We start from the raw sequence: 14,360 nt of genomic DNA on the forward strand, positions 1-14,360 counted from the left end.
TTTGCACCAATAACAGCGCAGGGGAGGTGGGACAGGAACTACGACACCGGGGGCATTGAAAAAAATTGGAAAAAGTCATTGGCTGCCGAAATCAGGTGACCTCCATTTTAGACGAATAGTGGATTTCAAATCCGGGTCATATGAGAATGTGAACTTTGTGACTATGAGACAGGGATAGCTGTACAGGCAGGGATAGCTAGGGATAACCTTTATTTAGGGGGGAATGTTATTAAAAATAACTTTTTGGGGCTCTATCGGGTGTGTAATTGTGATTTTTGTGAGATAAACTTTTTCCCATAGGGATGCATTGGCCAGCGCTGATTGGCCGAATTCCATACTCTGGCCAATCAGTGCTGGCCAATGCATTCTATTAGCTTGATGAAGCAGAGTGTGCACAAGGGTTCAAGCGCACCCTCGGCTCTGATGTAGCAGAGCCGAGGCTGCACAAGGGTTCAAGCGCACCCTCGGCTCTGATGTAGGAGAGCCGAGGGTGCACTTGAACCCTTGTGCACCCTCAGCTCTGCTACATCAGAGCCGAGGGTGCGCTTGAACCCTTGTGCACACTCTGCTTCATCAAGCTAATAGAATGCATTGGCCAGCGCTGATTGGCCAATGTATTCTATTAGCCCGATGAAGTAGAGCTGAATGTGTGTGCTAAGCACACACATTCAGCTCTACTTCATCGGGCTAATAGAATGCATTGGCCAGCGCTGATTGGCCAGAGTACGGAACTCGACCAATCAGCGCTGGCTCTGCTGGAGGAGGCGGAGTCTAAGATCGCTCCACACCAGTCTCCATTCAGGTCCGACCTTAGACTCCGCCTCCTCCGGCAGAGCCAGCGCTGATTGGCCGAAGGCTGGCCAATGCATTCCTATGCGAATGCAGAGACTTAGTAGTGCTGAGTCAGTTTTGCTCAACTACACATCTGATGCACACTCGGCACTGCTACATCAGATGTAGCAATCTGATGTAGCAGAGCCGAGGGTGCACTAGAACCCCTGTGCAAACTCAGTTCACGCTAATAGAATGCATTGGCCAGCGCTGATTGGCCAATGCATTCTATTAGCCCGATGAAGTAGAGCTGAATGTGTGTGCTAAGCACACACATTCAGCACTGCTTCATCACGCCAATACAATGCATTAGCCAGTGCTGATTGGCCAGAGTACGGAATTCGGCCAATCAGCGCTGGCTCTGCTGGAGGAGGCGGAGTCTAAGGTCGGACCTGAATGGAGACTGGTGTGGAGCGATCTTAGACTCCGCCTCCTCCAGCAGAGCCAGCGCTGATTGGCCGAATTCCGTACTCTGGCCAATGCATTCTATTAGCCCGATGAAGTAGAGCTGAATGTGTGTGCTAAGCACACACATTCAGCACTGCTTCATCACGCCAATACAATGCATTAGCCAGTGCTGATTGGCCAGAGTACGGAATTCGGCCAATCAGCGCTGGCTCTGCTGGAGGAGGCGGAGTCTAAGATCGCTCCACACCAGTCTCCATTCAGGTCCGACCTTAGACTCCGCCTCCTCCAGCAGAGCCAGCGCTGATTGGCCGAATTCCGTACTCTGGCCAATCAGCACTGGCTAATGCATTGTATTGGCATGATGAAGCAGTGCTGAATGTGTGTGCTTAGCACACACATTCAGCTCTACTTCATCAGGCTAATAGAATACATTGGCCAATCAGCGCTGGCCAATGCATTCTATTAGCTTGATGAAGCAGAGTGTGCACAAGGGTTCAAGCGCACCCTCGGCTCTGATGTAGCAGAGCTGAGGGTGCACAAGGGTTCAAGTGCACCCTCGGCTCTCCTACATCAGAGCCGAGGGTGCGCTTGAACCCTTGTGCAGCCTCGGCTCTGCTACATCAGAGCCGAGGGTGCGCTTGAACCCTCGTGCACACTCTGCTTCATCAAGCTAATAGAATGCATTGGCCAGCACTGATTGGCCAGAGTACGGAATTCGGCCAATCAGCGCTGGCCAATGCATTCTATTAGCCCGATGAAGTAGAGCTGAATGTGTGTGCTAAGCACACACATTCAGCACTGCTTCATCACGCCAATACAATGCATTAGCCAGTGCTGATTGGCCAGAGTACGGAATTCGGCCAATCAGCGCTGGCTCTGCTGGAGGAGGCGGAGTCTAAGATCGCTCCACACCAGTCTCCATTCAGGTCCGACCTTAGACTCCGCCTCCTCCAGCAGAGCCAGCGCTGATTGGCCGAATTCCGTACTCTGGCCAATCAGCACTGGCTAATGCATTGTATTGGCGTGATGAAGCAGTGCTGAATGTGTGTGCTTAGCACACACATTCAGCTCTACTTCATCGGGCTAATAGAATGCATTGGCCAGCGCTGATTGGCCGAATTCCGTACTCTGGCCAATCAGAACTGGCTAATGCATTGTATTGGCGTGATGAAGCAGTGCTGAATGTGTGTGCTTAGCACACACATTCAGCTCTACTTCATCGGGCTAATAGAATGCATTGGCCAATCAGCGCTGGCCAATGCATTCTATTAGCGTGAACTGAGTTTGCACAGGGGTTCTAGTGCACCCTCGGCTCTGCTACATCAGATTGCTACATCTCATGTAGCAGTGCCGAGTGTGCATCAGATGTGTAGTTGAGCAAAACTGACTCAGCACTGCTAAGTCTCTGCATTCGCATAGGAATGCATTGGCCAGCCTTCGGCCAATCAGCGCTGGCTCTGCCGGAGGAGGCGGAGTCTAAGGTCGGACCTGAATGGAGACTGGTGTGGAGCGATCTTAGACTCCGCCTCCTCCAGCAGAGCCAGCGCTGATTGGTCGAGTTCCGTACTCTGGCCAATCAGCACTGGCCAATGCATTTCTATGGGGAAAAGTTAGCTTGCGAAAATCGCAAACTGACAGGGATTTCCATGAAATGAAGTGACTTTTATGCCCCCAGACATGCTTCCCCTGCTGTCCCAGTGTCATTCCAGGGTGTTGGTATCATTTCCTGGGGTGTCATAGTGGACTTGGTGACCCTCCAGACACGAATTTGGGTTTCCCCCTTAACGAGTTTATGTTCCCCATAGACTATAATGGGGTTCGAAACCCATTCGAACACTCAAACAGTGAGCGGCTGTTCGAATCGAATTTCGAACCTCGAACATTTTAGTGTTCGCTCATCTCTAATATATATATATATATATATATATATATATATATATATATATATAAATAATATAAATAAAGAAAAATAAAGAAAGAAAAAAAAAGAAAAATAAAACACAGCAAGTCATAAAAAATGTGTTTTTTTAAATTTAGTTTTACACTTGAAAAACCACATTGGAGGAAAAGCTGCTTCTTTGTTGCTATGCTACGGTTTGCCCAAGACGGAAACCCAGCAGAAAAGGCGGCAGCTTTTTACAGTCATGGCAAGGTGGATGGAATTCGCTAGGCCTCACCTTGCCGAAATATTCACTCAGTGGGAATGCTACAATTTCCAAAACCATTGCAGTTTTGGAAATTAAAGCATATCAATTATACCGATGTAATCGCCGGCAGTTTCTCTATAGGTATAATGGAAGCAGAAGGCCCGCAAATGAAATCTCTGCAGACTTTCGGTGAAAAGCTCTATGTGTTGCTGCTGTAGTTTTTCCAGTTTTTTGGTTTTTTTTACTGCAGTCCACTATGTGGGGCCTTAGCCTTAATAAAACATAAGACTGACTTCAACAGGAATTGGAAAAATATAAGAAGCATTATACTTTTCCCTTCTGCTGAATTCACTCCAAGCTTTGGCTTTTCTGCAGTCTAATGTTGCCATTCATTTCAGCAATGCCTTTACGTGACTATATACTGTATACCATTTCACTGCAAACCTAAAATTTATAACAACAAATGCACTTGAAGTGTGTAAAGTTCCACATGAAGTATATACAGTATATCATCATCATTGTTATTATTTTTAGATTTGTAGGTATTTGACTATTTTGTGCTTGCACGTAGACGCCTATGTTATGCTTCACTATCATTATTTTATAGGTATGCTGATTTCAGAGCAATGTATTTTACGATGTAGTCTGGCTTCTCATCTGATATAGTGTGATTTATTAATGAGTAAGTGAAGTAATTCAATTAATGTATTTCTCTCCAGTATTCTTAGTATTGCATTACTATGTCTTATCAGTGCAGAACAGGCTAAAGTAGATATAGATAGCATATCTCCTAAAGAATAAGCAAAATCATGTTTTAGTCCCAGGAATGCGATAAATAAAGGTCTGTTATATTATTGTTAAGGTACTTTGTAAAGGTTACATGAAAATGCTAAATTTCACAGACACTCCATTAAATGCCTAATTTTATCACTTCACAGCTCTGGATTTGAATAGAGGGCCACATGTGTTTGCTTTCAAAGCAATCTTTTAGACTACTCTGGAAAGGAAGGCTATGCATATAGGACCTTCTAAAGCAATGAAAGATTTTATTTTACCTTTTTAAAATGGCATGTTTTTCCTAAAATGAGTGAGGAGCAAAACATAAAGCACCTAGGAGAACAAGGCAGTACAGACAGCCCATCTGCAATTCAACCACATGAAAGACCCATGGGCAAATTCAAAACCATTAACAGAAGTGCCAGGAAAATCTGCCAAAGAGCCAGATGCTGCTAAGCATTGAGCGATATCTTCCACAGGTTGTCATCTGAATCCTCTAATTACTAGTCAAAGGGAGAAAGTAAGAAGAATCAGATGATTCATGTACATGGGAACTGTACAGACACATCATCAAGAATCAAGCCAGAAATTGGTGGTTTCAGTCCACACAATATGGCACTATTAGAGAACAGAGGTTTACTAGTCTTGACCATGAAGAACACGATTCAAATGACAATCAGTGTCCAATTATACACCAGTGGTCTTCAGGAACCCTACAACTGCTAGCAAACCCTGATGGCCACAGGCATTTGTAAGAGCTGAGGAGAGAGGGTTGGTTCATCATTATACAGAATGGCATGATCAGCAATTCAGGATATGTCATTCAAGAGCAAGAGGCTGTGTTTTGGGTGACAGGGATACCAGTAAATGGGACACACTTTAGCAAGTCAGGTTTAAAAAATGTTAAAATTTAAAAGCAAAGCTGTATCTTCTAGATCCAACTACAAAATCTGTAATGGGGTCCCAACTTAGTATCTGCCATGTGTAATGCTGGTTTCTTCGTATGTGTTAGAGGGGTCTCTGAGCTCTCTTGGGGTATGTTCACATGGAGTTTTTTGCAGGCGGATTTTGACGTGGAATCTGCCTCAAAAAACGTCTCTCATTAATTTCAATGGGAGTCCCTCGCTTAAAAAAATAATTAAAAAAAAAATCACGAGCAGGAAAAAAAAAAGCAGCATATTCTAGCTTCCCAAGGATTCCATGGCTTGAGACTCCCTCCTGATTAGGTCCATTCATCCAGGCCTAATCAGGAGCAGGATGCCGCAACGGAATGACGATGCACTGCGTGCGGAAAAGTCACATGCCGGAAAAAGTTATCTCCATAGCTATACCTTTGGACTGAATATGGAGTATACATTTTGGAAAAATCATTATTCAAAAATCAATTATAGCAAAGAAATAGTAGAAATTTTAATGTATAAATGACATATTACCTCTTCCCATTAATCCGTTCAGTTCCTCCTGCTCTATAACATTATGCCTGCAGATTGTATTGCATTTTCCTAATGACAGGTGCCCATTAAATTATTAACCCAATGGCAACTTAACACCAAAAATGTCAGCATTAGAGGGTAACAATGAGCACCCACCTCCATACGTTTACATATTTGTCCATGAGCTCTCATAGGGCACTGTGATTGATAGCTGTCATACCACAGCTATGGTCAAATCAAAGAATCCACCTGTCCAACCCTTGTAATGCCACATTCGAGGAGTGGTCTGCTATAAAAAGCTGAAAGTTTTAAAGGAACACACAAGACCTAACAAATGTCCTCAGGGATTCTTATTTGTGATCCCCTATAAAGGCATACCTATATGGTATTCCATAAATGTACACGCAGTAATGCATTGGATAGATAAGTATTTATGTATATTTCAATATGTTTGAAATAAATTGAAATGTTTAAAGTTACAAAATACAGTTAAAAAGTATTAAAAGAATTAGGAATATTTAATTGAAAAGAAATTCCTTAACTGTACTATATATCGCCTTGTTGTAACCTGTATAATAACTTCAAGTTTTTAGAAGTACACAAAAGTTATTGAAATGGTAGAACTAATCTATTCTGCACATTCCTGAATAATCTATAACTTCATTCATATTCCAACTCTTAAAACAAACAAAAAACTTAGATTCTACAGGATGTTTTTTGCCTCTTCATAAAAAACATCCTGCAATTCTCAAACTGCAGAGCAGAGTGTTGACATGTCCACACTCTCAGTCATATCCTATGTGTGAGGCTGTAAATGGCAAATCACTCTTAGGATCCTAACTTTCACTCGAGATACAGAAAGGAGCTGAATCAAATCTCAGCCCACACACAGCCATTCTCTGCCCCATTGCTACAAATCCAGGGAGAATTATAAAAGCAAGGAAAGACATGACATTAAGAGTGTTGTCCGGCATATGCAAAAATGCTTAAAAGCACTGGAACTTGATAATGTACTGTGTCTCAAGACAGTCCCTAAAGTAAGACCTTGGGGTCTCCAATATGTGGCTGTGATAATCTATTGCTGTTTTAGACTTTGCTGTAGCAGAGGCGAGGTCATTTAACTCTTTCTTTTCTTACACTACCATAACTATCAGTCAATATGACTTTCTCATACAAACATGTTGTAGCTTAAGCAATATTGTTATATGTAACCTTTATTATACAGTATGTTTTATGTTAATACAGCTTACATAGCAGTAGCTTTAGACTGCCCAATAGATTCTTGTTTCTGTTTTATAGCCAATGTGAGACACCTCTAAATATATTATATATATGTATGTACCGTATATATATATGTATATTAGTAAGTCAGGTCAGGTAATGGAGGGGTATACATCTCGCCCAGACTACTCAGGTGGATGAGATGAGAAAACTCCAGGAATGTTTGTTCTCAGCGGACAACTTTTGTCTGCTGAGCATTTTGTTAAATGCTCAGTATTGGGCTGGATTTTTAGGAATGACAGGTAGGATTGGTAGTGGGACCTGTCATTCCATCCCCGTCCAGTCCACACTTTGGGGATGTTCCGGCAGCGACTCAGCTGTTGAGAGTCTCTTCGTCAAGGAGGCTTAAGAAGCCAGCTCCATCAGCAACATTTTGGTAGAGTTTGGCTGGAGCTGTGTCTTGAATGATTCTACTGGCTTTTGATTTCTGCTATTATAGATGAGGTAACCTATTCTATGTTTAGTTAGAGCCCAGCCGGGCAGGTATTTATTTTTGTATTGTTTCCTTTTGTTGCTGCACTACCTTTTTGAGTGAAAATAAACTCTACCTTTGTTTCGGACTAAAAGAAACTGGACTTGCGTGTCTATGCCACCCCACCTAGCAACCCCAGACCCTGATTATATATATATATATATATATATATATATATATATATATATATATATATACACACTCACCGGCCACTTTATTAGGTACACCTGTCCAACTGCTCGTTAACACTTAATTTCTAATCAGCTAATCACATGGCGGCAACTCAGTGCATTTAGGCATGTAGACATGGTCAAGACAATCTCCTGCAGTTCAAACCGAGCATCAGTATGGGGAAGAAAGGTGATTTGAGTGCCTTTGAACGTGGCATGGTTGTTGGTGCCAGAAGGGCTGGTCTGAGTATTTCAGAAACTGCTGATCTACTGGGATTTTCACGCACAACCATATCTAGGGTTTACAGAGAATGGTCCGAAAAAGAAAAAACATCCAGTGAGCGGCAGTTCTGTGGGCGGAAATGCGTTGTTGATGCCAGAGGTCAGAGGAGAATGGCCAGACTGGTTCGAGCTGATAGAAAGGCAACAGTGACTCAAATAGCCACCCGTTACAACCAAGGTAGCCAGAAGAGCATCTCTGAATGCACAGTACGTTGAACTTTGAGGCAGATGGGCTACAGCAGCAGAAGACCACACCGGGTGCCACTCCTTTCAGCTAAGAACAGGAAACTGAGGCTACAATTTGCACAAGCTCATCGAAATTGGACAATTGAAGATTGGAAAAATGTTGCCTGGTCTGATGAGTCTCGATTTCTGCTGCAACATTCGGATGGTAGGGTCAGAATTTGGCGTGAACAACATGAAAGCATGGATCCATCCTGCCTTGTATCAACGGTTCAGGCTGGTGGTGGTGGTGTCATGGTGTGGGGAATATTTTCTTGGCACTCTTTGGGCCCCTTGGTACCAATTGAGCATCGTTGCAACGCCAAAGCCTACCTGAGTATTGTTGCTGACCATGTCCATCCCTTTATGACCACAATGTACCCAACATCTGATGGCTACTTTCAGCAGGATAATGCAATGCCATGTCATAAAGCTGGAATCATCTCAGACTGGTTTCTTGAACATGACAATGAGTTCACTGTACTCCAATGGCCTCCACAGTCACCAGATCTCAATCCAATAGAGCATCTTTGGGATGTGGTGGAACGGGAGATTCGCATCATGGATGTGCAGCCGACAAATCTGCGGCAACTGTGTGATGCCATCATGTCAATATGGACCAAAATCTCTGAGGAATGCTTCCAGCACCTTGTTGAATCTATGCCACGAAGAATTGAGGCAGTTCTGAAGGCAAAAGGGGGTCCAACCCGTTACTAGCATGGTGTACCTAATAAAGTGGCCGGTGAGTGTATATATATATATATATATATATATATATATATATATATACACATACATACATACATATATATATACACACACACACACACACACACATTTTATTTAGTAGTCCAAAGAATAGGAAAGTGCAGAATTACTATAAAAGTGGTGGCCCGTGCCCAAAAAATCTTTCAACAGCTTCACGCAAGTGTATTTGGTCCATGAAATGTGGATTGCATATCGGCTGTACTCTCCAAGTCAAAGACTAAACAGGGTCCTAGACTCACAGCATCAGTCATCCATGAAGCTATGAGTTCCTCTCACAGGACTACTGTCCTGTACTGATACCATTATTATAATATAAGGGAATAGTCCCTTAGGAAGGCAGGGATTCTTAGCATGGAGAAGACTGTGATGCTGGGAATCTAGATCCCTGCTTAGTGTTACATTTGGAAAATGGACCAAATATGCCAGTGTGAAGCCACTCTTAGTAATATAAGCATCCTTGGAACTAGTTCAACCACTAACTGTACTTATGGCACCCATTAGTAATAAAATCATAAAGTTTTTAAGGTGGCCATACACATTAGACTGTCATCAGAAATAATCTTGGCAGGACGGCTGTTTAGCTAATATTTATAAAGGTATCCCCATACAGGAGACCACAAGAGCAGAGAGCAGGGGTACAGGGGGATTAAACCGCGTCATGTAGCATGACCATTCTTTGAGTTATGCTTTATTTGAGCAGTCAAATATAAGGGATATTGGAAAGGTCTTACTACTGATAGACATTAAGTTTAGTTTATTCCATGCTGGGTAAGGTATTCTATGAGCTGCAGTACTTGTCCCTTATCCTGCAGTAGCTATCAGAAGAGGACATTACCACCACAATAACTTATGAAGGATTCCAAGTTTAGTCAATGCTTCAGTACTTATGGTACCATGAGAAAATTATCACACTATAAAAATAATGGTGCCATATAGTGTCCAACTAGCATCATATCTAGAGCAAAAATGTGTGGTGCCAAACCATATTTCCATACATGAAATAATTTTATAGCAGATCCTTACAATGTCTACATAAAACTATTATGCAATACATATTTGATGTTATCATGGTTACAGGTTTCAGGAATCAAGTCCTCTGTAGTGCCCCCTTGAGCAAGAGAGATTGGTAAGTTTCTTATGTGTCATTTGTTCCTTGAGAGGTTTGATCCATCTACATGGCTCCTGAATGTAATAGCTTCTATAGGTTATATTTTTTTTGTCTCAACAACATGAACAGTGTATTTATGCCATAAAAGGCATTAAATACGGTTATATATATAATACAAATGGGTATATAGGGATGTCATGTTCCTATGAACCATTATATCACATATAATATAGCAAGCATAAAAATCCATAATCAAGATATGCATTAATGCACAATGGAAATTAAGACAATTATTGAGGGTAATAACCACATAAACCACTAGAGAGCGCTTTAATACTACAATATTTTTTTAAATTATTTAAGTTTCTTTGTGTACCTTTCACCATTTTACTCTCAGTGTAATAGTATACCGGGCAGTCAACAGTTACTTCATATTTATTGCCAAAATATGCATTCATCAGTAGAATCTATAGTAAAAATATACAATATTTTATATGACGGTATTTCACTTACTTCAATTTGCAGTTGGAACGTGCAGACGAAAGCCAATAAAGTGCACTAAAACTAAAAGGAACAATTTGGCCTTGAATAATAAGTAGATTGCTGACATTGCTGATTTTTTTTTTTTTTTTTTTTTTGTGGCAAATCCAGTGACAATGTTCTGACGCTAGCCAGCATGCAGACTTTTTATGCAGAAACATCAGTGCTGATGCTGACCAGCGCTGAGATGTTCTCTCTGGAGCCAGAACACAAAGCCCTGATGCTAGCCACAGTCAGGACATCGTGTTGGTGTAAGGCTGCTTTCACATGGTCAGTGTTTGGTCAGTGAATGTGCCAAAACTAGGAGAGGGTTAAAACACAGAACAGGTACAAATATTTCTATTATACCTGATCTCTGATTAGTCTTCACTCTTACTTTTGGCTCACAATTACTGAACAAAATCACTGACCAAACACTGATGTGTGAAAGCAGCCTTACATACAGCAGGGAATGATTCAGTAAAACTTATAGTTTATTCATTTATAGCTTTGCTATTTCATATAGTCATGGGGGTGGTCCCATAAGTAACTGATCGCTATCTTGGAATAGGCAGTCTCATGTCAGGGCCACTTCCATCTTAGTAGATGACTGCTTTTACTCACAAAAAGAGCCCTGATCTACAATAAAATACACATTCATCTGCTCTGTTCCTTGTTCCCTACAACATGCTGTCAGCAAATTAGACTGCATTTTAATAGCAATAGGTTCCCATTAAGGGGTTGGCCTTTCTCTGATGGCTGTAGAGGTCTTGTTTTTTTGCCAAAGATAACTCCCTTTCCCCTCACACAAATTTAGTTTATTTACTTGTATTGCGCCGACATATTCTGCAGCACTTTAAAGATATTTTCATTACTTTATCACAATCTAAATTCCCTATCAGTATGTTTTGGAGGAAACCCACATATGGGGAGAGTATGCTAACCGAATGTAGATGATCAATTCAAGTTTTTTAATAGAACTTTTTAGCAGCCAATGTAATAGTTACAGCGCATGTACAATACTAAAATGTACAGCAATAGTCAGCAGAAGTAACGCACATGGTGTACAGGTTGTCAGGAACAGTTCAGTGCTAGGGAAGAAATAGAACAGTCCATGAGTGTCCCAAAAAGGAAACAACACTTCTGCTAACCAAGGTCCTACTGATAAAAGCAAATCAACAAAAAGATATAACAAATATACAAAAAAAAAAAAAAAAAGACTAAAGTAAGAGGAGGATAGGAGTGAGGCATGGCTCATGTGTGAAAGAACATATCTGGTCGTAGTCAGGTGTCCACAAATAGGGGAGTGTTCATCTAGTATACTAAGGGGGAGATATCAGAGGCACATCATGAGGATTGTGATCTCTGGTTTGTTGCCAAAAATTCCAATGCTCCAAGAACCTGACTTTATTACGAGATACCCATGTAAGTATTTCCTTATAGCTACATATCTCCTCCACCTTTACATGCCACTGTGCTATAGAAGGTGGGGTCCTTTCACTGCCATTCTTTTGGTATCATTAATTTTGCTGCAGTAAGTAGCCATGTTGCTAGGTTGTGCTTCGCTGGTACCAATTGGAAAACCACAAAATGATCCAGTACATTTGGGACTGTATATTGGTCCACAAAGGGAATAGGATCAGGCAGGAATACGTCTGGTGTGAATAAGTTTAAAAAAGACTGGTGTTTTATACCACCTAGTTATTATCTTAAATAAGTTCTCCAAGACTCTCACATGTGGAGAATCCATGGGTTTTTAACTAATATAATGCCAGGGCCCCACATTGAGAAAATGCAGCGAAAAACACTCCATTTTACATTACCTGCAAAGTGGATGGGATTCTTTCTAATCCTATTCACACATTGCAGAAAAAAAAAAAACACAATGTGGATTTTGTGCTTTTAATAAAAATAAAAAAAAAAGTTTTTTTGTTCACTTTGGTGTTGCTGGAGAGCCTCTATAATCTTGTAAAGACATTATTTTGTTTGATAAAGAAGATCACTGGTAGTGAGAGAATATGTTAGAATATGTTACAGCTCTGTATCACTTTGTGGGTGACTTTCAGGAACACAGATACCATGATTACTTCTGTCAAATTTGGGTTTTCAGCTTCTGAGTGGAATTACCAATTATAAGATGACCAAACATATAATGCTATATTCCCCGAATAGGCCTTAGGCTAAGGCCCCATGTGGCATCCCACATTAAAAAAGCGCTACGGGAAAAACTGCTGCAGCAATGCATCACAGTACTTCCCGCAGCACTTTAGAATGAAAGTTTGCAGAGGTCTCCTCTGTGGACTTTCTGTTTCAATTATACCCATGAGGAAACCATCATCGTTTAGGAGGCCTGCTTGAGTAACCCCAGCAGGTAACGGGCCCTATTTACTTACCAATTCCAGTCATTATATAATGATAAGAGGCCCAGGGGAGGTGAGGAAACATAAAAACCAGTGTTACTCACCTCTTCGACGAAACTCCATGCTGTCTTCGACCTCTGCGGTGACATCACAGTTGTCACGTGGGTCAGGCCAGAGTAACCCACATTTATGACATCACTGAAGAGGACCAAAAACAGCAGGGATTTATGGTGCAGTCCACGAGAGGTAAGTGCTACTGGGCTTCTGATCATTACACTCTGGGATCTGAAAAGACCCCAGGGTATAATAATAGTTTGTAGGTGGTGTACCCCACAAAATTCTACTGAACTAAAAAAAAAAGCTATTTTTTCAATGAACACCACTGGGGCCATTGTGGGACATTATACTGTATGGAGGCTGCGATGGAATACTCTACAGTGTGCAGGGGCCGCTGTGGGACACTATACTGTGTGGAGTGGTCACTATAGATATTATACTGTATGAAGGTCACTTTGGGACATTATAGTGTGTGGAAATGTGCCATTATACTGTGTGGGGGCCAGTAAAGACTGTGCTATGTTGTGTGTGTGTGTGTGTGTGGGGGGAAGCCCAAGTCAAAAGCTTGATATGGTGACCAGTCTTTGCTAGCTATGCCCCTGATCATAGCTATATCCAAAATAGAGCAGCATCAGCAGAAAACCAAATAGAACTAATTTGTAGCACATCCCACAAATTATGGAGATGACCAAGGAGCAAATGTCAAATAAGAAGTGCCACTTTTTATACTAATAAAAGTTCCCATTTTGTATACACTGGTGTGCTGCCTTTTTTATATTTATATTATGTATTTGTCCCTAGCCAATTTGTATAATTTTATAAACATTTTCTGGTTGTATTCCAAAACAAGTAACAATTAAGTATTCACTATTTTTCATACAACAGCATACATAGGCTGATACATAAACTCTACAAAACTCAACTCATATATATATCACATCTAGTTGACTAAATGTTTCCAGCTTTGGTTAAGAATTAAAAAGAACTATTAATTTTAGATGGCGAGCCAATTTCAGCTGGGAGTTAGGAAATAACCATTCCTTCTGATGTGTAACAGGTGACAAGTTGGCAATATTGTTCCTGCAAAGTGTTTCTGCTTTTATCTCCTCCCCGTCTTCTCCATTCCACTCTCGTATTAATTGTAAAAGCCATTAACACCATTAGCATGCCTGGTGTGAATTACATTTCAAAGCATGTTCGCCTGGCCCATATGCCATACACCCAGGTCTTTTCTGCCTCTGTTTTCTTTCATGCTCATGGTCCTTGGATATGATTTTCTCATGAAAGCAGCGCCAACTCCTTACAAATCTCTTTGGTACTCCATGTGCTAATCGTGAAATATTTTAAAGTCAGTTACCTGGAATTCTGAGGCTCTGGAACATCTGATTCTGTGCACGGTTTCTTAACCTGTAAAAGTACAATAACTTGATTACTAATAGTTCACACATATTTAGATTGTGTAATGATCAATAAATATTAACAATATATCAGAGGAGCTTTACAATACCAAATATTGTATTCAAAT

General features: G+C 41.2%; 1 protein-coding gene across 6 annotated transcripts in view; it reads right to left on the reverse strand.

Annotated features, from left to right (window-relative positions):
- EYA4 (EYA transcriptional coactivator and phosphatase 4) overlaps positions 1-14,360 on the reverse strand; it is a 195,689-nt gene that overhangs the window by 86,603 nt on the left and 94,726 nt on the right. For all 6 annotated transcript variants that reach the window (XM_075267939.1, XM_075267943.1, XM_075267942.1 and 3 more), the window contains exon 3: positions 14,193-14,242. In XM_075267939.1, the coding sequence (XP_075124040.1) occupies positions 14,193-14,242 (50 nt within the window). The remainder of the gene's footprint in view (positions 1-14,192; positions 14,243-14,360) is intronic.

Source organism: Leptodactylus fuscus, chromosome 3 (assembly GCF_031893055.1).
Source record: "Leptodactylus fuscus isolate aLepFus1 chromosome 3, aLepFus1.hap2, whole genome shotgun sequence".
NCBI classification, from domain to species: Eukaryota; Metazoa; Chordata; class Amphibia; order Anura; family Leptodactylidae; genus Leptodactylus; species Leptodactylus fuscus.